General features: G+C 43.4%; 2 protein-coding genes and 1 non-coding gene across 10 annotated transcripts in view; 2 read left to right on the forward strand and 1 right to left on the reverse strand.

Moving 5' to 3' along the window:
* Positions 1 to 413: 413 nt before the first annotated feature.
* On the forward strand, positions 414 to 485 carry TRNAQ-UUG (transfer RNA glutamine (anticodon UUG)). The gene has a single exon. It is a non-coding gene; the product is annotated as a tRNA-Gln (tRNA).
* Positions 486 to 15,355: 14,870 nt separating this feature from the next.
* On the reverse strand, positions 15,356 to 23,163 carry GNGT2 (G protein subunit gamma transducin 2). 6 transcript variants are annotated; one of them, XM_069064372.1, is made up of 5 exons: positions 21,337 to 21,459; positions 19,727 to 19,854; positions 17,137 to 17,249; positions 16,584 to 16,689; positions 15,356 to 15,777 (listed from the first exon to the last, which is right to left on the reverse strand). In XM_069064372.1, exons 4-5 carry the CDS (start codon positions 16,665 to 16,667, stop codon positions 15,652 to 15,654), a joined length of 210 nt encoding a protein of 69 aa, XP_068920473.1. In that variant the 5' UTR covers positions 16,668 to 16,689; positions 17,137 to 17,249; positions 19,727 to 19,854; positions 21,337 to 21,459; the 3' UTR covers positions 15,356 to 15,651. The 6 variants fall into 6 exon arrangements, with proteins under 6 accessions (XP_068920473.1, XP_068920469.1, XP_068920470.1 ...); XM_069064368.1 differs by having other exon boundaries at positions 16,584 to 16,699; XM_069064369.1 differs by lacking the exons at positions 19,727 to 19,854; positions 21,337 to 21,459 and adding an exon at positions 23,012 to 23,163 and having other exon boundaries at positions 16,584 to 16,699.
* ABI3 (ABI family member 3) overlaps positions 21,584 to 26,501 on the forward strand; it is a 13,153-nt gene continuing 8,235 nt past the window's right edge. For all 3 annotated transcript variants that reach the window (XM_069064362.1, XM_069064364.1, XM_069064363.1), the window contains exons 1-2: positions 21,584 to 21,715; positions 25,977 to 26,144. In XM_069064362.1, the coding sequence (XP_068920463.1) occupies positions 21,599 to 21,715; positions 25,977 to 26,144 (285 nt within the window). In that variant the 5' untranslated portion in view covers positions 21,584 to 21,598. The remainder of the gene's footprint in view (positions 21,716 to 25,976; positions 26,145 to 26,501) is intronic.

Raw genomic sequence — 26,501 nt, forward strand, 5'->3', positions numbered from 1 at the left:
CCAAAGCTCAAGGACAAGGAGTGGGCACAACCTGGGCACCGGACAGCGAGGGAGGAGGCAAGAGGTGGAGGAGATGCAGAGTTTGAGCTCCCCTCCCTCCCCAGCATCAGCTCTCCTCCTTCTGCCCAGGTTCGCAGGGGCAGCCTGAAGCCCAGATTGCAGGGTGCGTGATCAGGAAGAGGAGCGGGGAGGAGTTCATTGCTCCGGGGAGCCCTGGAGCGCACCCCTGCTGTTGCAGCTTAGGAAGGTTTTCTTGCAGCTCGCCCTGCAAACCCTCATGGCTGTCCTGTTCGTGGGTATCCCGGGTCCTCAAGATTCCATTTCTGCCCCCGGGAAATGTCACCACTTGGGGGAGAGCAGCTCAACTGATTTCGTTGCTTGAGAAGGCTTTCGGCTGCTTTCAACAACCAGCGGGTCCCATGGTGTAATGGTTAGCACTCTGGACTTTGAATCCAGCGATCCGAGTTCAAATCTCGGTGGGACCTCACTTTACTTTTTAGGTATCAAAATTAAAGTTTTGCAAGCCCGCAGCAAGCGGCGGCCATGGCGAATGATGCCGCAGAACAAGTGACCCACTGGACAGCGGTTTGGGGAGTCCCCTCCCTCCCTTAAGACGCTTTCATTTCGTCCTCCAAGAAAGGGACCTAATGCGCAAGCGCTACAGTGGAGAAAAATATGCGTGGTAGACCAGAGAGACAGCAACTTGACCCCTCCTTACTGCCCCCCCCCATCCCCCCACAACCCCTAGGGAGCACCCGAAGAAATCCGAAAGATCCCGAAGCTGTTTCCAGAGGGGAACAACAGCGCCCATTGGCTTTTAGGGAAGACCCGCCCCTCCCTAAGCGCCGCGCTTATTGGCTATTGTGCAGAGCTGACACTCCTTTGGAAACTGTCTCCGCCGTAGTGGGACGAGGATGGGTGGAAGAGGCGGCAAAGTGACGGCTTCCATTGGCCAAACCAGATAGAGGAGGTGGCATCCTCCTCATTCGCTTCTTACTATTGGTTGTAAGGTGGTGCCCTTCCCCTCCCTCCTCAATCCTTCCCTTAGTCCTCCTCACACTTTAAGGTCTTGTCTCTGGGGGACGTTCTGAGAGAGGAGTTGTTCCCTTGGACTGTGTAGGTGTTTGTGTCATTCTGTCAATCCGGAAAGCGTCCTTTAATCTGTTACTATCAAGTAAGCAGGAGTCCGAGTGTCTCCAGTTCAGTCCAAGCACAAAACATTTGTGATTGATTGACTGAATGAATGAATGAGTGAATATGAGTAGCATTTATTAACCTCTTGCTATGTTAAAGATGATGCTGTTTAAGTGCTGCAGTTAATATGCCAGCAAAATTGGAAAACTCAACAGTGGCTACCAGATTGGAAAAGATCCGTTTATGGCTCCATCCTAAAGAAGGGCAATGCCAAGGAATATTCAAATTACTGCACAATTGAGCTCCATTTCACATGCCAGCAAGGTTACTCTTGAGATTCTGCAAGCTAGGCTTCAGCAATATGTGACCCAAGAATTACCAAAAGAGCAGCCTGGTTTTCAAAGAGGCAGAGGGACTAGAAAACAAATTGCCAACATTCAATGGATTATGGAAAAAGCAAGAGAGTCCCAGAAAAAAAAAAAAAAAAAACATCTGACTTTTCCCTGCATTGACAACACCAAAGCCTTTGGTTGTGTGATCACAATAAAATGTGGCAAGTCCTCAAAGAGATAGGAGATTCAGATCATCTTATTTGTCTCCTAAGGAACCTGTTTGTGGACCAAGAAGCAACAGTTAGAATCAAACATAGAACAACTGATTGGTTTTAAGATTGGAAAAGGACAAAGCTGTATATTGTCACCTTGTTTATTTAGGTTATTGCCATCGAAAGTATGGATGTACACATTGATAATGAGGTTGACTCATGCATTGCCAGAGTTAACTCAGTGTTTGGGAGGCTCAGAAGGAAAGCATGGGAGAGAAGAGGTATTAGACTGACTACCAGACTAAAGGTCTACAGAGCCATTGTGCTGACCTCATTGTTGTATGCTTGTGAAACTAGACCACCATGCCAGGAAACTGAATCACTTCCATTTGAATTGTCTTAGAAAGATTCTGAAGATCACCTGGCAGGATAAAGTAACAGACATTGAGGTCCTTACTTGAACTAAATTGCCAAGCATTCAAACGCTGCTTCAGAGAGCATAACTCTGATGGATTGGCCATGTTGTTCGAACACGAAACATATGCTTGCCAAAATGTTTTATGGAGAACTCACACAGGGCAAGCATTTACATGGTGGTGAGAAGTGATACAAGGAGAGGCAGCTAGGTGGCATAGTGAATAGAGCACCAGCTCTGGAGTCAGGAGGACCTGAGTTCAAATTCGACCTCAGACACTTAACACAAAACTGGTCATGTAATGTTGGGCAAGTCACTTAACCCCAATTGCCCCTCCAAAAAAAAAGCAAAAAAAGAAGTGATACAAAGACACTCTCAAAGTCTCTCTCAAGAACTTTGGAATTGATTTGTCACATGGGAGACACTGGCACAGGCCCTCTCATCTCAGCATGGCATGCCCACATCAGAGAAGGTGCTGTGCTCTATGAGCAAAGCAGAACTGAAACAGCTCAAAGGAAATGCAGGATGCACAAATTTAGAGAATCCACACCCAAATGTTCACACAGACTATTTGTGCCTGACCTGTGTCAGAACAATCTGAGCTCGTATTGGTCTGATCAGCCACAGTTGAACACATTGAAACTTCACTCTAGCATAGTGATATCATTTTGGTCCTCTTCAAACAGAAGGACAGCAACCAACCAACTATTTAACCTATATACAGAGTACATCATTGAAAATGCAGGATGAATGAATCAAAAGCTGGAATTAAGGTTGCCAGGAGAAATACCAACCATCTCAAATATGCAAATGATACCACTCTGATGGAAGAAAGTGAAGAAGAATTAAGAAGCCTCTTGATGAGGGTGAAAAAGGAGAATGTAAAAGCTAACTTGAAGCCTAACATTAAGAAAAACCAAGATCTTGGTTACTGGTTCCATCACTTCCTGCGCATAGAGGGAGAAGAAATGAAAGCAGAGTAAGATTTTATATTCTTGGGCTCAAAGATCACTGCAAACAGCAATTGCAGTCATGAAATTTTTAAAAATGCTTGCTCCTCAAAAGGGAAGCTATGGCAAATCTGGGCAACATACTTAAAAACAGAGACATTACTTTGCTGACAAAGGTCTGTATAGTCAGAGCTATGGTTTTTCCATTATCAATGTATGGCTGTGAGAGCTGGACTATAAAAAAAAGCTGAGTGCTACAGAATCAACACTTTCAAATTGTGGTGCTGTAAAAGACTTTTGAGAGGCCCTTGGACAGCAAGGAGATCAAATCAGTCAATACTTAAAGAAATTAACTCAGGCTATTCACTGGAAGGTCAAATACTGAAGCTGGAGCTTAAATACCTAGGCCAAATAATGAGAAAACAGGACTCATTTGGAAAAAAAAAAAACCCATGTTGGAAAAGATTGAAAGCAAAAAGAAAAGGGGACAGCAGAGGATGAGATGGATAAATGGTGTCATGGAAACAACAAACATGAATTTGGACAGACTTTGAGAGATAGTGGAGGATAGAAGGGCTTGGTGTGCTACAGTCCCATGGGGTTACAAAGTCAGAAAAAAACTCATCAACAACAAGGAAAACAAGTACTAATTGCCTACTTTGTGTGATGCAGTGTGCTAAGGCCAGGAAAACAAAGTCTAACATCTTCAAGGAACTTATATGCATTAAAATGGAAGCTACAACATGTAAACAGAGGAGTAGATATATTATAATTGGAGGAAGAAGACAGGCAAGGCTTCCTTTAGAAGGCAGCACATGAAATGACCCTGGAAGTAGGCTAGAGATTCTGACTGAATGTGAGTCAAGAGGACCTGCCATGCACAGAAGGAATGGAGGGGAAGAGGGGGGACAGCCTGTACATACAGAAAGATCATAAATCTAAATCTGGAAGAGACTCAGAGATCTCACTGAGTCTAGCCCCCTCTGAAGCCCAGAAAACTAGGAGAACTAGACCACGGTTACACAAGTAGTTAATGTCAAAGATGGGATTTGAAACCAGGGACTCCTGACTCCTATTCCAGCACTCTATCCACTGTACGAAGGGGCAAATACAGGAAACAACTAGAAGGCCAAATTGGCTAGAACAAAAAGTGTGTTGGAAGGAGATTCATGTGCTAGTAAAGCCTGGTAAGGTAGTGTGGGAGCTTGATTGTGGGATGACTTTAATTATCCAGCTGAGGGCTTTGTATTTTATTCTAGAAGATATTAATGGAGCTCCATATTGATGGAGCCACTGGAGGCTAGTGAGTAGAGGAGGCTATTTGAACAATCTAAGTGAAGTAGGGTCAGGTGGTGAAGGCCTGAACTAAAATCAGGTCTTTGTGAGTGAAATGAAGGGGACACATTAAACAGATTTTAACAGAATCACAGAATTTGAGTTCAAAGGCATGTCAGAGTCTGTCCAGTCCAACCCATACCCCAAACCAGGGGTGGTGAACCTTGGCCTCCAGGGCACATGTGGCCTTCTAGGCCCTTGGGTTAGGCCTTTTGACTGAGTCCAAGTTTTACAGAGCAAATACTTTTATTGAGGGGATTTGTTCTGTGGAGTTTGGACTCAGTCAAAGAGCTACACTTGAGACCATATGTGACCTCAAGGCTGCAGTCTAAACTAATTGAATCCTCATTATAACATACCTGATAGGTGGTCATTAAGGGAGGGACAGCCCACCACCTCTTAGGGCAGCCAATTCTACTTCTGGACACCTATAAGTATTAGAAAATTTTTCACTACCTCAGGTCTAAATTTCCTTCTTTTCAACTCCCATCCACTGCTCCTGGTTCTTCCCCCTAGTACCAAACAAAACAAGTCTAATTCCTGTTCCATATTATAGCTTCTCTTCTTTAGGCTAAAAATTCCCAATTCCTTCAATCAGTCCTGACATGATTCATATGACAAGGCCTTTCACTATCCCTAGTTCAATCAATCAGTAAATATTTCCTAAGTGTTTACTACATACTAAATCCTTACACTGTGCTAAGTGTGGGGGAATACAGAAAGAGGCAAAGATAGTCCTGCCCTCAAGAATCTCACAATCTAACGAGGGAGACAGAAAGCAAACAGATACTTACAAATGAACTCTATACAAGATAAATACAAAATAATTAAAATGGGAAGGCTCTAGAATTAAGAGGGATTGAAAAAGGCTTCCTGTAGAAGTTGGGATTTCAGATGGGACTTAAAGGAAGATAAGGAAACCTGTAGGCAGAGGTGAGGAGGAAAAGTGTTCCAGGCATAGGGAACAGCCAAAGAAAATGTCCAGAGTCAAGAAATGGACTGTCTTTTTCATGAAACAGCCAGGAGGTTCAGGGTCACTGGATTGAAGAGTCCTCCTCAGGGAGTAAGGGGCAAGAAGGCTGGAAAGAGGGTTAGGTTATGAAGGGCTTTGAAAGACAAGCAGATGATTTGATCCTGGAGGAAATAAGGAGTCTCTACAGTTGGAGGAGGAGGGATCTGTGATCAGATCTATGCTTCAAGAAAATCATTTTGATGGTTGAATCTCCATCTCACACCACTTAGAGAGCCTTGACTATGTGTCAAAGTGTAATTGCTTTGAAGACCAAGGCAATAGGGAAGTCCAGAGGAGAAAGTGAGACTGGTGATTGCACAGCCTTTCCTCACTTAAATCCAATTCATCCCCAGATCATTTTTTTGTTTTATTTTGTTTTGCTTTGTTCTTAGATAAACTGGTGTCTGTCCTATACTTGTGAAGTTGATGTCTTGAATATAAGTGAAAGAGTTTACATTTTTCCCTACTGAATTTCACCTTATTAAATTCAGCCTATAAAGATCTTTTTGGCTCCTGATTCTGTCATGCCATGTGTTAGCACAGTTTTGTGTCATCTGAAAATTGGATGAGCAGGCTATAGTATCATTATGTACAAGTCATTGATAAAATCATCAAACAGCACAGGGCTTAAAACAACTCCTTTCTAAATTTTCTTGTTGTTGAGTTGTTTTTCCAGTCTTGCTTACTGTTTGTCCTTAGTTCTCAAAGAGGAGCGTGACATCAGGGAGGTGATACCAGGACGTGCAAGTGAATTGGATTTAAGTGAGGCAGGGCTGTGCAAAATCACCAACCTCACTTTTTTCTCCAGAGCCATCTGGGTCCAGTGACCAGACATAGATCAGGATGACTGGAGATGGCCCAGGATGCTGTGGGGGACTTTGGACTAAGGTGGTTAACGTTTTGACTGAAGCAAAGCCTATTCAGTGGTTAAAGCTTAATAAGAAATGAGGCAGAGTGGCCTCTTTAAAAAAAAAATTGAACTGGGAGGGTGGTGAGCCTGAGGTACTGGCAAGGTGGTGATGCCTTCTATAGTAACAGGGAAATTAAGAAGGGGGAGGATTTGGGGGTAAGATGAGTCTAGTTATGGACATATTGAATTTAAGATGTCTACTGGACATCAGTTTCAGATATCTAAAGGCAGGTTAGAGATATGAGATTAGAGGTCAGTGAAGGGTTTGAGGCTGGATAGGCATATTTGAGAATTGTCAGCATGGAGATGGTAATTAAATCCATTGGAAATGATGAGATTGCTGATGGCTGTCCTCCTCGAGACACTCCAGCTTATCAATGTCCTTCTCAAACTGTAGTGCCACAAGTGAAAACAATAATCCAGATGTGGTCAAGTCAACAAACATTTGTCATTGGCCAGCTTACTATGGTGATGCTTGCATCCAGAAAGACCAGGAGCTGACAGTCGAATGTGGTTTGATTAGGGCAGAATACATCGGCAATGTAGCTTACTTATTCCTGGAAGCTATATGTCTCATAATACAGTTCACAATCTCATTAGCTTTTCTGGCTACCACATCACAATGCTGACTCATATTGAACTTTCAGTCAACTAACAATCCTAGATAGTTTTCTTGGGGTTTTTTTTTCTCTTTTTTAGATAAACTGGTGTCTATCCTATACTTGTGAAGTTGATTTCTTGAATCTAAGTGGAAGAGTTTACATTTTTCCCTACTGAATTTCACCTTATTAAATTCAGTTTTTATTATTAAAATTATATATTATAAATGCATAATATATAATTATGTATTATAAAATTAATAAAATATAAATTATTAAGTTCAGCCTTTTGTGAAGATCTTCTTGGCTCCTGATTCTGTCATGCCTTGTGTTAGCCAGCAGTTTTGTGTCACCTGAAAATTGGATGAGCAAGCTATTTAGGGTCATTATTTATAAGTTATTGATAAAATCATCAAATAGCACAGGGATAAACACAATCCCTGAGGAATTCCACTGGAGTCCTCCTACAACATTGACATTGAACATAGTCATTCAACCAATTTTGAATCCATCTTAGTAGTATTATCACCTATTCTGCATCTCTCTGTCTTATCCAGAAAAATAGTATGAGATGCTTTATCAAATGGTCGATTAAAATCTAGCTAAACTATATCGATAGCTTTCCCTTCATCTACAGATGATAACAGAATCACAGAATGTGAGTTAGAAGGAATGTGAGAGGCTGTCCAGGCCAACCTATACCCTAAGCTAAATAAATTGTCACTATATCATACCTGATAGCTGATCAGCCTCTGATGGAAGGCTTCCAGGGAGCAAGAACCAAGCATCTCTTAGGGCAGCTTTGTCAAAGGCTTGTCAAAAAATGGAATAAGGTTAGTCTGACATGGCCTATTCTTGGTGAATCTATGTTGAAATCTTTGTAATCTCTACTTTTCCTTTCTAAATGTTCTTGTTGTTGAGTTGCTTTTCCAGTCCTGTCCAACTCTTTGTGGCCCCATTTGGGGTTTTCTTGGCAAGCATATTGTAGTGGTTTGCCATTTCCTTCTCCAGCTCATTTTACAGGTGAGGAAACTGAGGCAGAGTTAAGTGTCTTGCCCAGGGTCAACCAGCTAAGTGTCTGAGACCGGATTTAAACTCACAAAGAGGAGTTTTCCTGACTCCAGGCCCAGCCTAAAATATTCCCAGTATATGGAAAGGTTCTTTTCTGCTCCAAACCTTCATTTAGAAGTCTTTGACTCAAATGCCATTTGGGACAGAATTCTCCCATTTATACAGGGGGAAAAAACTTCACTCCTTGTTAGAAAGGCCCTGAATTTCAAGTGTTCTCAAACCGGATAAGTGCTAATTGGCCAGGATGCTGTAATGTAATACCAAGCAAAGGCAACTTCCCAGGTTCAAAATACCAGCATAGGTGCTCTCTATTTTATTCAGTAACAAACCCAGAACAGAGAAGATCGAAACATGACATCATTCCAAATACAGCATTTACTAAGTGTGATTAAATAATCTCCAAGTACTACCCCACCCCAGGACCTTCCAATCATTCAATCAATTACAAAGTCTCTGTTCCAAATACTTCTCCACCCCTAGGCTATACCTTAATTAAGTCCACCACAAAGCCCCTCTTCTCAAATGGAGATTAGTTTCCAAACATAAGGTAAAATACATTCATTTGCTCAACCATAGAACACAAAAAGGTCAAAAGTTCCCCACCCCTGGATCACAATTGAATCTACCCCAGAGTTAGATCAAGTTTAAACACAGCACTTAATACCCAAATGGAGGTCTTTTCTTCATCTTGACACGAGGCAAGTTCTCAGCAATCTTAGTTCCTGGGGAGACAAGGCTTAGCAAGGCCATAAGGTACATTGCCAATCCCTTCATGAATTTATCCTCTGTCTGTAGAACAGTCCTAGAACCCCTGAACACATTAGCAAAGCCCTCTCTCAGGATTTCTGTAAACATCCAACAAGAAAATCCTTCTTCAGGGCTCCTGAACCAACAGAAAGGCTCCCAGACCCCTGCAACAACAGTACTGTCCTTCACCAGTGGACAGTATTCATTCTGTCTGCCGGACAGTCTCCAGACCCCTGCAACAACAGTACTGTCCTTCACCAGTGGACAGTATTCATTCTGTCTGCCGGACAGTCTCCAGACCCCTGCAACAACAGTACTGTCCCTCACCAGTGGACAGTATTCACTCTCTGTCTGCAGGACAGTCTCAGGCCTTCTTAACCAAATGCCAGGTTCCAGGACTTCTTCAACAGGACAGTCTTTCACCAGTGGACAAATCTGGCAAAATAACATCAAAACAGACAGACAAAGTACCAGCAAAACAGCCATGTCTCCTCAGTCCTTGGCAGCTCAGGGGGCAGGTCTCAAAAGTCCAGGGCAATTCAAAGCAGCCACCAGCAATTCTGCTTCCAAAAAGATCTTCCGCCTCTCTCTAGTGTCTCTCCAAATCTCTACGTCACCAGCTCCTCCCAGTCAGGACTTTCTTTTCACATCAAAAAGTCCATCCCACAGGTGGGATTAACAAGCTCTGGGTTTTAATACAATCAATTTGAAAACCAAGCCCAATACAGGGGAATCTCCACATTCCATTACTATCACAGATGCATGTGCCTGGGTTACTGGTCTGTTGTTTCTATAGGAATGATTGGTCTTCAGAGCAATTAGACTTTGACACAGTCACAAGGCTTTCTAAGCAATCTCTGCTGTTGGTACCTGTTGTTTGTGGGAGACCTATGTAATGAACTGCTTCTCGTAAGTAACTCAAGATAATAAACAGAGGTCGAGGTCATCTCTGGGTTGGGAGTCTGCTCAGCTTATGCTAAGAATTACCTTGAGAGAAACCATTATTATCTTACCATGAGGGCAAGGACTTTTGCAAAATTACAAGGAGGAAAAAAAACACAACCTGTCAAACTTTTGGCATGCTGACTTATGAGACTACAAGCAACCCTATTTTTAAGAAAACCTATTAACTCTTAACATGCAAACAAAAAGGATTTATTATACTAAAGCTCACAGCACAGAAATATTTCTACTTGGGAAATGAGTCTCTCAAAATGGGGGGCTACACTCAAAGTTTCAGTAGGCAGCAAGCAATGATAAGAGTAGCCAGTGTTTTACTGGAGAAGGAAATGGCAAACCACTCCAGTGTCTTTGCCAAGAAAATCCCATGGACAGTATTGGTGTGTTGTGGCCCACAGGGTCACAAAGAGTCAGACACAACTAAATCACTGAACAACAACAACAAGGATTTTATAGGTTTTGAGCTTTGTAAAGCACTTTACAAATATGATCTCATTAGATCTCACAACAACCCTGGCAGATAGGTACTATTATTATCTCCATTTTATGGTCAATGAAACTGAGGTAAATTGAAGTTAAGTGACTGCTGTGATCACACAACTAATTAGTATCTAGACAGGCTTTGAACTCAGGTCCTGTGCTCTACCCACCAAGTCCTCTAGCTGCCCCTAATAATTACAACAATAATTATTATAACAGTAAAAATAGTGGCTTGATCCATTATTTACCATCAATTCCATAGGTAGAAAGTCAAAGATCAGCAGCATCTCAAACTATGTGGTGAGTCACAGAGGTGAAAATAAGGCACTGGCTAATGAAAAAAGAAAAGGTCATTCCAGACTCAGAGGAATCCAGACCTCTCTACCCCTCAGGGTCATAAGGCAAGAGTTGTTGAGGAGACAATTTAGCTGCACATCGAGCAGCTGTTTGGGAATTCTCAGTACTAGATTTTATTGCCTTTCTGTTTCTTAAAGTAAATGTACCTAAGCTACAATGTCAGTGTATTATCCTTTTGGGTCATATGAATCTGGCAAGATAAGCATTTTGATGGGAAATGAGACAGGAGCTCTATATTTAAACTATATTTGGAAATTTTCCTAAAATAAAATTCTAGATGGGAGAAAGGTTTTGTGATAAATTTATGAACTATTATATGAAGATGATTCTTTTATGTTTTTAGAACTCTGGAGTGAGTCTAGAGTTAGTGTTCTTGACATCTTTTGAGTCACAAACAGCTTTGACAGTCTGGTGGAGGAAGACTTTATTCTTCTCAGATTGCTGTTTGGTAGTATCTGATTCTTCATGACCCCATTTGGGGTTTTCTTGGTAAAGAGGCTAGAGTGGTTTGCCATTTCTTCCTCCAGCTCATTTTGCAGATGAGAAAACTGAGGCAAACAGAGTTAAGTGACTTGCCCAGGGTCACACAGCTAGTAAGGGTCTGAAACCAGATTTGGACTCAGATCTTCCTGACTCCAGGAAGGCTCTATCCACTGCACCACATAACTGTCCCATTTTTTGCTACAGTTAGGCCAACTTTTTAATTATGCTACTAGTTGGGAAAAATTCAACTTTACCTCCCCTTGCAAATGGGAATAAAGGCTTCATCTCAAAAGGGACCCTCTTATCCTCATCCTCATCATCATATGTAGAGATGACTTGACATATGGGATGTCAAGTCATCTCTACATAAGAAAAATAATAAAAGCCTTCCAAAAATGGAATGGGATGATTGCAAAGTAGTGAACTCCCCATTCCTGAAAGTATTCAAGCATTGCAATTCAAAAAGCAGAGACTGTCAAGGGCTTTGCAGAGGGTACTCCTATATTGGAAAAGAGGTTGGATTAGAAGAGCAGTAAGCTCTGATGTTCCTTCCAATTCTAAAATTCCATAAATCTAATCCTCCAGACTAATGGTCTTGTTCATCATTCCCCAAGCTGAGATCAGGGGTTAGATGACCTTATTTCTTTTCAGACTGAGGTTTCTCTATGATTTACAGCTGGTTCCTTTTAGCTTTAAATTCTATGATCTTTCTTCCTCAAACTCAAAATCCCTTTCATTCCCAGACTCAGTCTCTTTGCAAACATAGTGTACCAACAAATTAGAGATTTTCTGGAATAAAATTCCAGGTGAGAGAAAGATTTTGAGGGGAAAATATGATGAAATACCATATGAGAATGATTCTTTTGTATTTTTAAAAACCCTCGATAGATCCTAGAGATACTTTGTCCAAGGTAAGGGGGCAAGCTCCCCATTCGCTACTCTTTCCCCCTCCTCTAGAGTTTAGTCTTCCTCTGAGGTGGGGCAAGTCTTCCCTTTCTCCTTTTCAATCACCTAAAGCCTTCTCCCATCCATTTTATTATTGCACTCCACTGAAGTCCTACTACAATAACCTCACTGTGGTGCCTAGGAGACCTTGCATTCTCAAGGAGCCCGCTGACCTCAGACTCTGACAGACTCCATCAAGTTGGAAAGGCTAGTCTTGACCCAGCGATGTGGAATGTGCTGGTAAAGTAGGACTGGGCTAGCTGTGTTCAAGGCAAACTCATCAATCACTGGCTTTTGTTGTTCTTGGGTCATTTCAGCTGTATCCAACTCGCTGTGACCCCTTTGGGGGTTTTCTTGGCAGAGATACTGAAGTGGTTTGCCATGTCCTTCTCCAGCTCATTTTATAGATGAGGAACTGAAGCAAAAAGGATTAAGTGATTTGTCCAGGGTCACACAGCCAGATTTGAGGTCGGGTATCTGAAACTGGATTTGAACTCAGGTCTTCCTGACTCCACCACTGGAGCCCTACCCACTGTACCACCTAGCTGCCCAGTCACTGGCTACAGGATGACAATTTGGGGGGAAATCTATCTATGCAAGCAATAGAGAGGTTGTGGTTTGTGTCAGTGACCCCACTGACCCCACTGAAATCACCAATCCCTCCAATATTATGTATACATATGCATATATGTATGTGTATATGTATGTATATGTTGTGTATGTGTATATGTATACATATGTGTATGTATATATGAATGTGTATGTGTATATGTATGTGTGTGCATGTGTGTATGTGTATATGTGTATATGTATGTGTGTATGTATGCTTCTGTGGAGGAGCCCTGGAAGGAATACTGAGAGGAGGGGGACAAAAATAAAAATATTGCAGAGTTATTGATCAGCTGTTAGTTTCAGAAAGGACTAGAGTCTAGGATTCCTATGCTCAGGCTCAAATTGACCAGCAGAGGGCAGAGCACTCTCGCCCACGGCTGACCATGGAGATGTAGGAAGGCTGTAGAAGATGCCTCTCTGCCAAGACTGGCTTTCCAGATGGGATCCCAGATGTCCTTATTTTGAGAACTATTGGAAAATACCTTCGAAATTATCTGGCTCAATCCCCTCATAAAGGAAAATGAGGACCAGCGAGAGGAATTGACTCCCCATTCCCATGTCTGTTCTTTGCTTTTTGCCCCACTTAACATTAATGACCCCATCTATATTAATGGGTTTGAACCAGACATGCGTGTCTCTTGGTGCCTTGGATTAGTGCTTGACATGGGAGGAAATTCTATTCTGAAATGATCTTCCCTTCCTAGCTTTCTCCTCCCCTATCCCAAGCCCTCAGCAACAGACAAGGGCAAGAAGGAACCTCATTCCCTACCATGAACCCTAGCCCCAGTTCATGTCTTGTGCCTTCTCTCTTCAGATCAGGAGATGCTTGAGGACAAGGACTGGTGGGGGTATGGAGGTATCTCCTCTATCCTCTATCTCTACTGGGGAAAATGCTCTGGCTAAGTTTCCTCACAGGTTTAAGGATCAGGGAGAGACTAACTTCTCCTCAGATACCAGAAGGCCAAGGAATTAGCTTCTCCTACCCCTCCCCCCCACCCCCATCAGACCCAGCCCCCACCCCCTTACCCAATCTGCCAATCTGTCATGAGCTAGAGATGAAGGAGTCAGCATGGGGGAGGGAGGGGAGAGCAAAGCTGATCTCCTTAGGATTACCCAGTGTGACAAATCTAAGGAACTGAATTTCAAAGCATCCCCTGGTTCAGTCTTCTTTGTCTGGCCTCCCTCCTCTCCCCAACTCTGTACATCCTGGGCTGCCTTCCAAACATTCTTTGAGTCACCAGAAGACACCAGTTGATCCAGAGCCTGAGAATGGAATTCAGTTTACTCAATAAGCAGTAAGAGATGATCCAGTGTCTTGGTGGACTATTTATGCTCCTTGACTTCCTTTTTATCTTCCCTCCCCTTCTTGCTTGCCTTGAGATTATTGTATTATTCAATAGTATCTCCTGCTCTGGTATGGGTTATCTGTGGGTTTTAATAATCCAACCTGTTCTTGCCCTGAGGCTTACTTCTGACATCAGGACCAAGCCAGTAGTGGTTATCCTCTGAGATGGGCCCAAGGAGTCTGAAGCTCTGAGCATTATTGAGAGGAGTTTTGCAAAAGATATTCCTTCCCGTGCCTCCCCCCCCCCCCCCCCCCGCCCCAATTAACTTGCTATGTCACCTTATACCAGGGTTAACTCAAGAACTTGGGATGGATTTCAAGGGATCCATGAACTTGAACAGGTAAAAAAAAAAAATATCCTCTTTATTTTCACTAACCTCTAAATACATTCTAAGCATTTCCTTCTGTTATTTAAAAACATTCTGAGAAAGCTTTGCCAGACTAAAAAAGGGTCTATGATAATAAAAGGTTAAAAGAACCCTAGCTTTTAAAAAGGGGCCTGACTTCTAACTGACATCTTATGAGTCTATGATTCTAGCATATTGGGTTTATTTAGAGTCCCTCTGTAACTGAGGGGACTCTGCATTTGGGGAAGAGAGATCACAGAATTCATAACTAAAAGGAATCAACTTAATAACATCCATACCAAGCCCATCCTCTTACAGAGAAGGAAACCCAAGCAAGGCAAGCCTGACAGTCTCCTCACCCCAAATCTAGTGGAGTTAATCCTAATTAGCTAATCATTAACAGCTCACACTTCTCTGGTGCTTTATGGTTTGTCTCAAAGCACTACATTAAATTGGATCTTATAGTTCTCATCCCACAAATTGGGGAAGAAGGGCTTAAAAAGGTTAAGGGACTTGCCTAAGATCACTATGTGTCAGAATCTGTATTTGAACCTTTCCAGACTTCATGTTCTGGGCTTTTTTCTATTATACCATATTGGGTCAAGAGCAAGAGACGTAGGAAAAAGAGGATTATCAACCATTAGGGATGGAGAGGGTAGGCTTTCCTCCCCCTTGCCCTGCTCCATGTCACTAGAACAATCTAACAATGGAGAACCCAATGGAACAAATGCTTTGGGATGCCCTTCTCCTCCAACCCTCTTGCCAATGTCCTCTTTTTTCCCCTCCTGTCTAGACATTAACTTTGTTCCATCCCCACCCTATCCCACCTTCCAATGGTAGTGGGACCCCCACTCTAGATTCTTCTCTATTCAGATCAAACATCTTCCTTATCTTCCAGTAAGATAAAGGAGTTGGAGATTTTGCCATCTGCCCTACACCTTCTCCCTCCAGGCCCATGGGAGTTGCCATCTGATATGCTGATGAACTCTCCAGACTTCTGGACCTTTCCATCTCCCAGTTAAAGTGTGAGTTCCCTTCATATCTCCCATACTTCGAACAACACTTGGCACACAGCACTTAAGAAATTATTCTAAATTCATTCATTTCTAACACTTTATTGCTCCCCTGCTCCCCTGTCCTTCCCCCCCCCCCCCAGATAATCCTTTGAATTGAGCTGGTAACGTTTTCCTGGCTAAATTTACATTGGACCAGTGTAACAAGGCTTTAACACCCGATTAGTTAATTAGGAAAGAATGGGCGTAACCTTGGAAGAAGGTGGACAGAACTGGTTGGGTAGAGTAGAATGGCATTTGGTTGTCTGGGGTTTGGGTCTGTAGGTGATCAACTAGGGTACTAAGGAAAAGCTGGTCCTTGGGGTGAGGCTCAGGATGGGGCAAGGGGGTGGTCAGCTTATCATACAACCACCTTTCTCCTTAAAGGGATTTTTGTCCTCAGGGATGCCTTTAAGGAGGGGGTCATCTCCAGAGTTGGTTTCCACATAGTCCTTAAGTTCTTTCCCTGTTTTGGAAATCTGTGAAGGGGAAAAAAAAAAGTCTTCTTGATTTGAGATCCTTAGCTGGGAGGGGAAAACAGTAAATCACCAGTCAGTCCAAAGTCCTAACATTACAATGTTGCACCCCACAAAACAGGGACTTTCCCTAATACTTGAAGGCTGGTGGTCAGGCATCTGAGAGAATTCAGTCAGAAACTGAGAAAACATCTGTATGGCTTTAATCACAAACAGTCAGTCTTACTTATGTGGGTTGACTTTATCTTGTTTCAATTACTCATGTCACTCTCCATGACCCTGTTTGTGGTTTTCTTGGCAAAGATGCTGGAGTGGTTAGCCATTTCCTCCTCCAGCTCATTTGACAGATAAAGAAACTGAGGCAAGCAAGGCTAAGAGACTCACTCAGGGTCACACAGCTAGTAAGTGTCTGAGGTCACATTTGAACTCAGGTCTTTCTGATTTCAGGGCTGGTGCTCCATCAATTGTATCACCTACCAGCCCCAAAATTCCCCAAATGATTTTTATCTATTTAGTCTTATCTAACTTGGAAGCAGGGGATGGACACTCCTATCTCCTGGCCACATTGAACCCAAGGATTTCTTTATCTTGTTTAGGGAACCTTGGCAGGTCTATCTTATCCATCCCCATTTTTGCAGTCCCAGCTTCTTTAATCACTCATTCCCCTGATTCTAGTTCCTTAGTAAGGAGTTTCCACCACCTCATCCTTTCCCCCCACCAACAACCCATCCCCTCACCTATTCCTGTGCATCCCTCTCCTATCATGAAGATGAGGATAGAGAAAACAAGGGAAAGAGGTAGACACTCACCATGGCCCTTTCATTCTTCACTTCCTTCTTAAGTTGATCAATCTGCATTTTTAACAGCTCCTTCTCAGTGAGATCCTGAGCCATGTTGCTCCAAAGAAACAGGAACCTTATAAGGACTGCATATTATAAATGCCTCTATCACACCAAGCAGCTTTTATGTCCCTAGTCACGACCAAATGAAATCACTCCCATTCCTATGATTCCTATATCCCTTCATTGAGGGTGAAGCAAAAGTGGCCCCTACTCTCCCTATGAAGGAACTTCCTGCCTGATGAAAGGGATCCTCCCACTTGGGGAGATCTCAATCTGATGGGGGTCACACATGGAAAAGAGGTGGAAAAAGAGGAGAAAAGGCCAGTTTCAGTTTGAGGCTTCCCCCCCCATCCTGAAAAAGATGGGTAACAAACATGGACTAATTAACCCCAATAGGTTTGTTTCTTGATCCACATACTCTTGAAAATTATTTCTAGGGAGACTCCTGGGAATTTGTAGCCTACCAATTAACTCCTACCACTCAGATCTAGCCCCCGAGAAAGTCCACCCTAGTTCTCACCTGTGTATGTGCCTGTGTGTGGTGGGGTGCTGGTCTGAAATCTTCAGAGAGGCGTCCGTCTCAGTCCTGCTCACAATATTGCCTGATCCTCTTCTTTCCAACTGAAGATTTCTCTGTTGAAGCAGCAGATGGTCTTAACTCCAAATTCTCTGATCCTTAAGCTGATTAATAGACTTGAAGTAATAAGTCTATCAAGAGACCTCAGTCTTTCCAACCCCAGTGGGTTGGAAAGGAATTGACACCTGTCCTCAAACTAACACATTGATCATCTCAAATGAGCCAATGAGGGCTTGCTTAGCTGATAAAAGAAAAGACTGCTAAAGTGATTGGTGCCTTCAAGTATTTGAAGGGCTAGATCAGACTTGATCTGATCGGCCCTAGATTGCAAAACAAGCAGCAAAGGGTGGAAGTTTCAAAAAGGCCAATTTGGACTTCATAGAAGAAAAAAGTCCTGATACTTAGAGACATTCAAAAGTGGAATCTAATGTCTCGAGAGATAGTAGTGATCAGTGTCTTCAGGAGGAAGATTTGATAACCACCTTAGGGCATTCTTGGTCAGATATATGTTGGCCTTTAGTTTTTAATGTTCCAATTGTAGGATTCTGTGACTTTGGGTATCTAAGTGATCTTCCTGCCTCCCAGGACTACCCACCACTTTGTTGTTATTTAGTTGTGTCTGACTCTTGGCAAAGATACTGGAGTGGTTTGCTATTTCCTTCTCCGGTGGATTAAGGCAAAAAGAGGTTAAGTGATTTGTCCAGGATCACACAGCTAATAAGTATATGAGGCTGAATTTGAACTCGGGTGTTCCTGACTCCAGGACCGCTAGGTGGTACAGTAGATAGATAACCCAGCCAGGAGTCAGGAAAACCTGAGTTCGGATCTGGCCTCACTTACTAGCTGTGCAACCTGGGGCAAATCTTTTAACCCTGTTTGCCTTGGTTTTCTCATCTGTAAAAAGAGCTGGACAAGGAAATGACAAACCACTTCAGTATCTTTGCCAAAAAAAAAAACCCAAATGGGGTCATGAAGATTCAGACATGACTGAAACAAGTGAATAACAAAATTCCTGACTCCAGGCCCGGTGCCCTATGCATTGTAGCATCTAGCTGCCCCCTCCTACAACAATTGACTCCTCCAGGGTTCTGGTTGCATTCACTTCTATTCCAGTTCACATGCTCCAATTTTTCCTCCCATCTTGTTCTTTTGAACTCTTCCTTCCTCTCTTCAGCTCACCTCTGAATTTTCTGCCCATCCAGGCAACCTGCATTAATATCCTTCCAGCACTCCAGCCTTCCCAATCCTGAGCTTTTAAACAAGCTTTTTCCTGAACTGAGGTCAAAGGGAGAGAAAGAGGAAGCCATTGCCTTTCCCCCCACTTCTGTCTTGCTCTTTCTAACCCTGCTTTAAATAATAACTAGTGATAGCTAGCATTCATAGATGATCTCGTCTGAGCTGTCTCCATTTGATGATTCTCTTTCTCCTTGAAATCTCCGAGATTAATCCTACATAACTATAAGCACTCTTCTCTGGGGTCCTCTTAGCCCTTTTCTCCAGCTGGCACGTCATTTCTTTGTTTCCCTTGTTCTATTTCTTTCTGCCTCTTTCCTCGTCCTGGGTGTATGTTCATAAATCTGGGGTCTACTCCCAAGAGTTCTCAGAGATCTCTGACTTCAGGCACACTTCATGCAGGGTTAGACTCAAAAAGTAGAGGAAGGAAGCCTAGAAATGTGCAAGGGCCCTTGAGGGGTCATCTTGTCCATCCCTTTGCCTTTTATCTGGGTGACAAAACCAATCTTGATTCACTTTGGAGATAAGGAGGAATGGAAGTGGTTTTTTTTGGGGGGGTTGTCCTGCTCTTGGGAAAATATCAGATCCAAATTCAGTACTTAGCATGGTGCTGACAATAATAACATAGTTCCTACCTTCAAGAAGCTTACATGTTACTTACATGCTACTAGGGGTGGACAGAGCAGAGAAGCTACATGTACTTTACTGAAACACAACATAGGACCTTATGTGGACCAAGGAAAGATTCAGATAGAGTACTCTAGAACAATTTGAGTATACAAGACTTTGAGCTGGGGAGGATCTGAGAAGGATTCTTGGAAGGAGGCATTGAGCAGAGTTTTGAAATAAGAGAAGAATTTGGAAAGGAGGAGATGAGAAAACAGATTCATTCCAGGCATGGAGAAATGCTGGACAAATTCATGGAGGTGGGAGATGTAATATCAAGTTTCAGGACACAGCTAAAGTCATTTGGTTTGACTGAAACATAGAGAAAATGAAAGGAGTAGTTTGAAAAGAAGACTTTAGAAAACCTTAAAATGTCAGGGGGAGAAGTTTTCTTTTCATTCTAGAAGGAGGGGACTACTGAAGTTTTGAGCTGGTAACATTGAGTTGTCTGTGTCTTAGGAAGATCATTTTGGCAACTGTGTAGAGAACAGCTTCCTTAGGGTTTTAGGGATTTTTTTTACTGTCTACTCACATGCATAGAATGTTGAGGTTGAAAGGAACCCTAAAGGCCTTGTAACCCCTCTCTCTTATTTTACCAATGAGGAAACTAAAGCCCAGAGAAAGGAAGACTTACCCAAAGTGAGTTCAGTCATTTTTTTTCTCTTGTGTCCAACTCTTCGTGACCCCAGTTGGGGTTCTCTTGGCAAAAACACTGAAGTAGTTTGCCATTTCTTTCTTCAGTTCATTTTACAGATGAGGAGACTGAGGCAAACAGGGTTAAGTGACTTGCCCAGGGTCACATAGCTAGTAAGTTCCTGAGGCCAAAATTGAACTTCCATAGCTGAGTTTTCCTGACTCCAGGCCCGGTACCCAAGGTCACACAACTTAATATTTGGTAGAGCTAGGACTAGAATCTAGAGCTCTTAACATCTAGCCCAGGGCTCCTTCCTCTTTATCACATTGCCTCCCTAAAATGGCAAGTTACTTTGAGAATTAGAATTGGCAACCTACATGCATCATGTGCATATTTTTCTTGGCATAGCAGAGAGCAACAGATTCCAAGTCAGGCAGATCCCCAGAAGCTTACTGGATATGTGACCTTAGACATGTCACTTACATTCTCAGTGCCTCAAGTTTCTTTAACTGTAAAATGAGGGAGTTGAACAGAACCACTAAGGTTTCTTCCAGCTGAAAATCTATTATCCTATGATCCTTTATGGGCTTGCCACCCTCCATAATAATAATGCTTCAGAGACTTCATGATAACTAATCTTAGAGAATAACCAGGAAGTTATTCCTGGATCTTCATTTTGATATACCTACCTACAAAATCAGCCTATGTCTATTTGTTTGGTCTCAATGAAGACAAAAAACAACATCATGGGGCGACTAGGTGGCACAGTGAATAGAGCACCAGCCCTGGAGTCAGGAGGACCTGAGTTCAAATTCGGCCTCAGACACATAACACTTACTAGCTGTGTGACCTTGGGCAAGTCACTTAACCCCAATTGACCTGCTTTTCCCTCTCCAAAAAGACCAAAAAAAAAACCCAACCTAGCATCATTAGGCCCCCACCCCCTACAAACTCCTAGCTTTTATCCTAGGGACAGCTGGATGATGATGTAGTGGCTAGAGTGCTGGTCCTGGAGCTGGGGAGGTCTGAGTTCAAATCCTGCCTCAGACACTCTTTGACACTGGGCAAGTCATTTACACATTTTGAGGCAATTTCCTCATCTACAAAATAGGGATATTAATAGTACTTAATTCACAGAGCTGTGGTAAAGATCAAATGAGACAACACATGTAAAATCCTTTGCAAACTTTAGAGTACTAAGTAAATGCCAACTATTATTATTATTTACTATTATCTCCAGGTCCTAGTTCTCTCAGCTCACCAGCACCCCCAGTGACTCATCTCTGAGCTTCCCAAGGAAGCCCCCACCCTCTGCCCTGTTGCCATCTCCCCACCCCCTTAAGTGGAACACACACACACACACACACACACACACACACACACACACACATGCGCGCGCGCACACACACACACACACCCCTCCCCCATCAATAGGACCAGCCTCCTTCCTCCCCAGCCTCCCGTCCCCATCCTCCCTACCCCCCATCCCCCCACACACACCCCCTGGCTTCCTCTCTGGGGCCTGGGAGCAGATTCAGCTTTGGTTTCCTCTGAGGGGGGTAAGTTTAGGGGAGGGGGAGGAGTTACACCCAATTAAGCCCCTGCCTCACCCTTCCCCTCCGGCCAGGGGCTGAGTAGAGTCAACAGAAGGCCAGGGGAGCAAACATCAGCTTCCTCTTGCCTGGGAATGAGCCTCCCTGCCCTCCACTGGCCAGGTTTGCTTCTCTGGCCCTAAAGAGAAAGCAAGCAAGAGGGAGGGCAAGTAGAGCAGCCAACCAGAGCCCAGGAAAGGCACAAAACCGGTCGGTGGCTCTGGGTGGCCACCTAGTGAGAGGAGGGTAGCCACAAACGGGGGGAGGGAGGGGGGAAGCCATGGCTGAACTGCAACAGCTCCTGGAGTTTGAGATCCCCGAGGGCCGGGAGGCCCTCCGAAGCAACCACAGCAGCCTCCTCAGAGTTGCTGACTACTGTGAAAGCAACTATGTTCAGGTAGGTAGTGCCCTTCTCTGCTCCCTCCAACCTTCCTCCCATTGATTGCACTGGCTCCCTAGTACTTGGATGCCATACCCAGCCAAATCCTCATCCCTGGCTCTGAGCTCTTCCATCTCTAACACTGAGTCCCTTTCCATAATCCTGACTCCAGCCTCTAACACTGAACACCAATTCCCAGCAGCCCCAGGGCTGGGTCATTTGAACCTGTTTTCTGTGGAGCCCAGGGTGGGAAAGGCTCAGCCAAAATCATTACCTCCATCTAAAAAATTCTCCATTTCTTTCCCTTCCCCTTCCCCTTCTCCTTCCCCAATCCCTACCTGCACAGTTCTTGGTCCCCATAGCCACAGGACCTTCCCAAGTGCATCCTGAGTTCTTCTATTGAGAAGTGATCTTATCTTAAACTATGTCCTCTCCATTTCACACTTTCTCTCACCTCCTGACCCCCACCCACCCAAAGAAGATGAGGGCTGGAGGTGAGACCTCAGGGGGAAAAAAAAAACGAACAAAATCTTTCTACTCTTCCTGGTAGGCATAAGAAGTCTCTGGGGCAATGAGTGGAAGAAAACTAAGTTAAGTTGAGTCAATCCTAGGAAAACTTAAGGCAAAGAAGAGAAGACAGGTTAGACTGTGTTAGTGTAGGACTCAGAGGTAAGAAGTTGCAAAATGATCTCTGGGAGGGACCTGCCAATTAAGGGAAAAGATTCTGGGATTTTCATGGTTCTGTAGTTATCCCAGCATCTGGGTCCTACTATAAGGAACTTGGCTGGAGCTATCTGCCTTCTCTGGATCTCTTTCCCCAGCCCCTCTCCAAATTAGAAAAAGAAGCTTGCCACTTTGGTGGGGGCGTAGTATAGGGGCAAGATATCGTTTAGGGAGAGCCAGTGAAAAGATACTGGAGAAGAACAAGGGCTCTGTTGAGTATATACATATAGGAGAGGTAGAATGATGGAATCTCTATTCATTTGGCTATGCAAAATAGCACCTGTTTTGAGACCATCCATGAACAGTCTCACCCTAACTGTAATGTGAAGTAACTCTGTGAAGTTGGCTTTGGAGTGAGGAAATCTTGGGTTTAAATCTTGTGTCTGCTACCTGGGTCACTTGTGTCTGATCTTCAACTTCCTCACCTGTATCCCATGAGAATAACAGTCCCTTCTGCTTCTGAGGCTCTTCCTTCTGGAGATCTCAGAGCATTTTTCCAGCCTCTTTTTTGCCTTACTAGAAAGGAGAGGAGGTAGGAGGAGGCATGTTTCAGATTAAGAAACTGAAATCAAGAGGAAGGAAGCCACTCACTCAGTCATTGAAGGTATCCAAGGCCAAAACTGGGATTCTTAGAAATTCCAGGCCTCTGGTCTCTGCAGTTCAGTGAACTAACTAGGCTTTCCAGGCCATAACTAGCTTTGCATTTACATGCTTTACTTTGCATTTAAATGCTTTACATTTTCTTTGCATTGTCTGGGAGGCTTACAGGCTGCTTCATCAAGTTGAGGGAAGATGGGTGGTCTTGCCGTTATTTAAAGAGCCTGTGGTCTACCCATCCCCTCTACATACTTCTCCCCAGTCTGACCAGGTGTCAGGAAAACCACAAGAGTAGCAAGGAGGAGATACCAGGGTTAACCACAGTTCTGCAGCTCATTTCTCAGGATTGACTTAGTTTCCTGATATGGAGTAATTGGTATGAAACTTTCGGAGGGGAAAAAATCTTGTTTGTTTGTTAGTTTTTTTGCTTTTTGACAGGGGGGATAGCAAGACAATTGAGATTAAGTGACTTGCCCAAGGTCACACTAGTAAGTGTTTTGTGTCTGAGGCTGGATTAGAACTTGGGTCCTCCTGATTCCAGGGCCAGTGCCCTATTCACTGTGCTACCTAGCCACTGGGGAAAAAAAATCTTAAACTCCATTATAAGAGTCCTTCTGACATCCCCTGAGCCATTCTCTTTCCCCACTTGACTACAGGGGCCTCTTCCTCATCAGCTAAAGCCAGAGTCAGGGTTCAGGCATAGGATCCAGACTTTACCCTTCCAGGACCAGGCCCAAACAGCTGTTTCCTAATGAGGGTTAGAAGAAACCTTATGGAAGGTCTGTAAATTCAAGCCAGAGTCAGCTTGAGCTCCTGAGATCATTTGTCTCAGAAATCATGCCACAAATCCTGACTTGATTCATTGTTTTGTTGATCATCTAGACTTAAGAAAATTATGGAGAAAATGCCAGTAATGTAGATTAAACTTAAAAGTATATCTTGGATACATGGTTTGGGTTTTTTTTTTCCTGGAAAACTGTTTGTTAACAGTTACCAAGCATACTCTTGCTTGTAGATCCTCTCATCTAAACCCTATGTTTTCTTTTTTCTTGGAAGCAATTAGGGTTGAGTGACTTGCCCAGGATCACACAGCTAGTAAGTGTCTGAGGTCACATTTGAATTCAGGTCCTCCTGACTCCAGGACCAGTGCTCTATCCACTGGGCCACCTACTTGCCCCCAAACCCTGTGTTTTCAAGAGGAAACTGAGACCCAGAAAAGTTTAGTGACTTCCCCGAGGTATTCAGCATCAGAACTGAAATGAAAATTTCTATATATTCCTCAGTGAACAACACAGTGTATGTTTAATAAATGTTTATTACCAGTAGTAAACATTATGAACAAGTATAAGAGCTAGCACTAATACAGTGTTTGCAAATACTTTACATATACAATCTCATTTTATCCTCACAACAGCTCTGGGAGGTAGGTCCTTTTATTAGTTTCATTATATAGATGAGGAAACTGAGGCTGAAAAGATGAAGTGGCTTGCCTAGGATCACGTAACTAATAAGTTTCAGAAGCCAGATAAGACTCAGCTTTTCCTGACTCCAATTTCAGCACTCCGGTTACAATTAACATAATTAATTAATCTCCCACTTCTGTGCTTGTCCACACAGCAATTAAGAATTCTCTTCCTCCTGAAATCTCTGTTTGGACTTCTCCCTGCATGGATCATATTCTGCCCTGCATTTATAGTTGTTTGTGTACATTGCCTTACCTCCCCAGCTAAATTGCAGGCTCCTGTACAACAGGGATGGTGTCTCTTAACTAGGTTTATGTCTCTCCAGTGCCTAGCATAGGATCTGGCACATAGTAGGCATTTAGTAAATGTTTACTATTATTACTGAATTTGCACATAGTAGACCCTTGAGAAATGGATGAATGAATGGGAAAACTCATCTGTCCTCCTGCCCGCTTGTCTCTCTCTCTTTTTCCCTATCAGTCCATCCTCCAATAGCCAGGGAGGACAAGTGGTCTCTACTGGGTGCCTAAAGGTGAAAAGGAATTTGGGTGGATCATCTATTTTAACACTCCTCTCTGGGAAAAGAAAACTACTCCACCAGATGGACAGAACCATTGCCGGTCATGCTTGTGCCTAGGACTGAGAAAAAATCATTTGGAGCAAAAAGAGACTTTGGGACACAAGGCCTAGGAAGAAATAGAGACCCCAGGACACTGTACAACCAGTATGGGGAGAGGGATAGAGGCAGCCACAGAAGAGCTTATATGACATATAGCGGCCAGGGCTAACTCTTCTTGGTAGCCAGGGGTTCTTAACCTGGGATCCTCGGACTCCAAAGGGGGTTCATGAACTTGGATTGGGGGAAAAAAAAGTCACATCTTTGTTTTCATTGACCTCTAGCATTTCTTTCAATTATTTAAAAGCACAATTCTAAGAAGGGGTCCCTGGATTTCATCAGACTGCCAAAGGAATCCAGGACACAGAAAAAGGTTTAGAACCCCTCTACTAAGCTCAATTGTCTCTACCAACACCAAAAAACCCTGAAAACCAGAACCAAAAACAACAAAGTCCTGGCTATGCCATCTACATTTCAGCATCCTAATGAAAGATGGGATTCCACTTAGGTTTACTGAGGGTGGCATGCAAGTCCTTTCTGACATCTCTTGCCAAGACTTTGCTCATCACTCATTCTAAGGCATTGCTTTTAGTGCACTTAACCTCTGGGGTGATCCCTTTCTTCTTTTTTTACCTTCTATTCTCAGAGTGATAGCTGTGGTGTAGTGGGAAGAGCCCTTGATTTGCAACTGTGAGATTTGGGGTGAAGTCCTCATTTTCTGTGAAACCTTAGGCAAATCATTTCCTCTGCACAGGGTTTTTAGTTTGCTCATGTAGAAAAAGAGAGATTTATATGAGTGCCTTTTCAGCCCTGATAAGCAATGATGCATGTGAGGTCTGGGCAGAGGGCTGTGCTGAAGATAGAACTACATGTCTTCCAGGCCACAGAAAAGAGGAAAGCCCTGGAGGAAACCATGGCCTTTACCACTCAGGCCCTGGCCAGTGTGTCCTACCAGATCAATAACTTGGCTGGCCATCTGTTGAGGATGCTGGATCTCCAGGACGCCGGGCTGAGGCAGGTGGAGGCCAGTGTGAGCACACTGGACCAGGTAAGGGGTAAGGGGAGAGCCAGAACAAGCTATCCTTGGCCCAACCCAACAGACCTATTCTGATCTCCCTTCCTCCTTCCTCTACCCTGCATCTGGCCACAGGTCCTTAACCTTAGGTCTGAGAACTCGATTAAAAAAAAATATTTTGATAACTCTATTTTGATGGAATTGGTTTCCTTTGTAATCCTGTTTTATTTTACACATTTAAGGACACTGTTTTCGGAAGTAGTCTATGAGTTCCATGAACTGCCCCAGGGTCCATGATACAAAAATGGGCAAGAACTCTTGTACTGGATTCTTCCTCCCAGGAGGCCATTCCCCATCCATAACAGCCATCAAATCCCTGATTCCACTGTG

The sequence above is a fragment of the Petaurus breviceps genome, unplaced genomic scaffold (genome assembly GCF_028583685.1).
Source record: "Petaurus breviceps papuanus isolate PSGF00001 unplaced genomic scaffold, PetGlider_PUasm1.0 90630, whole genome shotgun sequence".
NCBI classification, from domain to species: Eukaryota; Metazoa; Chordata; class Mammalia; order Diprotodontia; family Petauridae; genus Petaurus; species Petaurus breviceps.

Coding starts and splice junctions, on each gene's coding strand:
- GNGT2 (XM_069064369.1), bottom strand. CDS start 16,667: ATGGCTCAGGATCTCACTGAGAAGGAGCTGTTAAAAATGCAGATTGAT. Junction 15,778..16,583: donor TGAAGAATGAAAGGGCCATG/GTGAGTGTCTAC, acceptor TCCCCTTCACAG/ATTTCCAAAACAGGGAAAGA.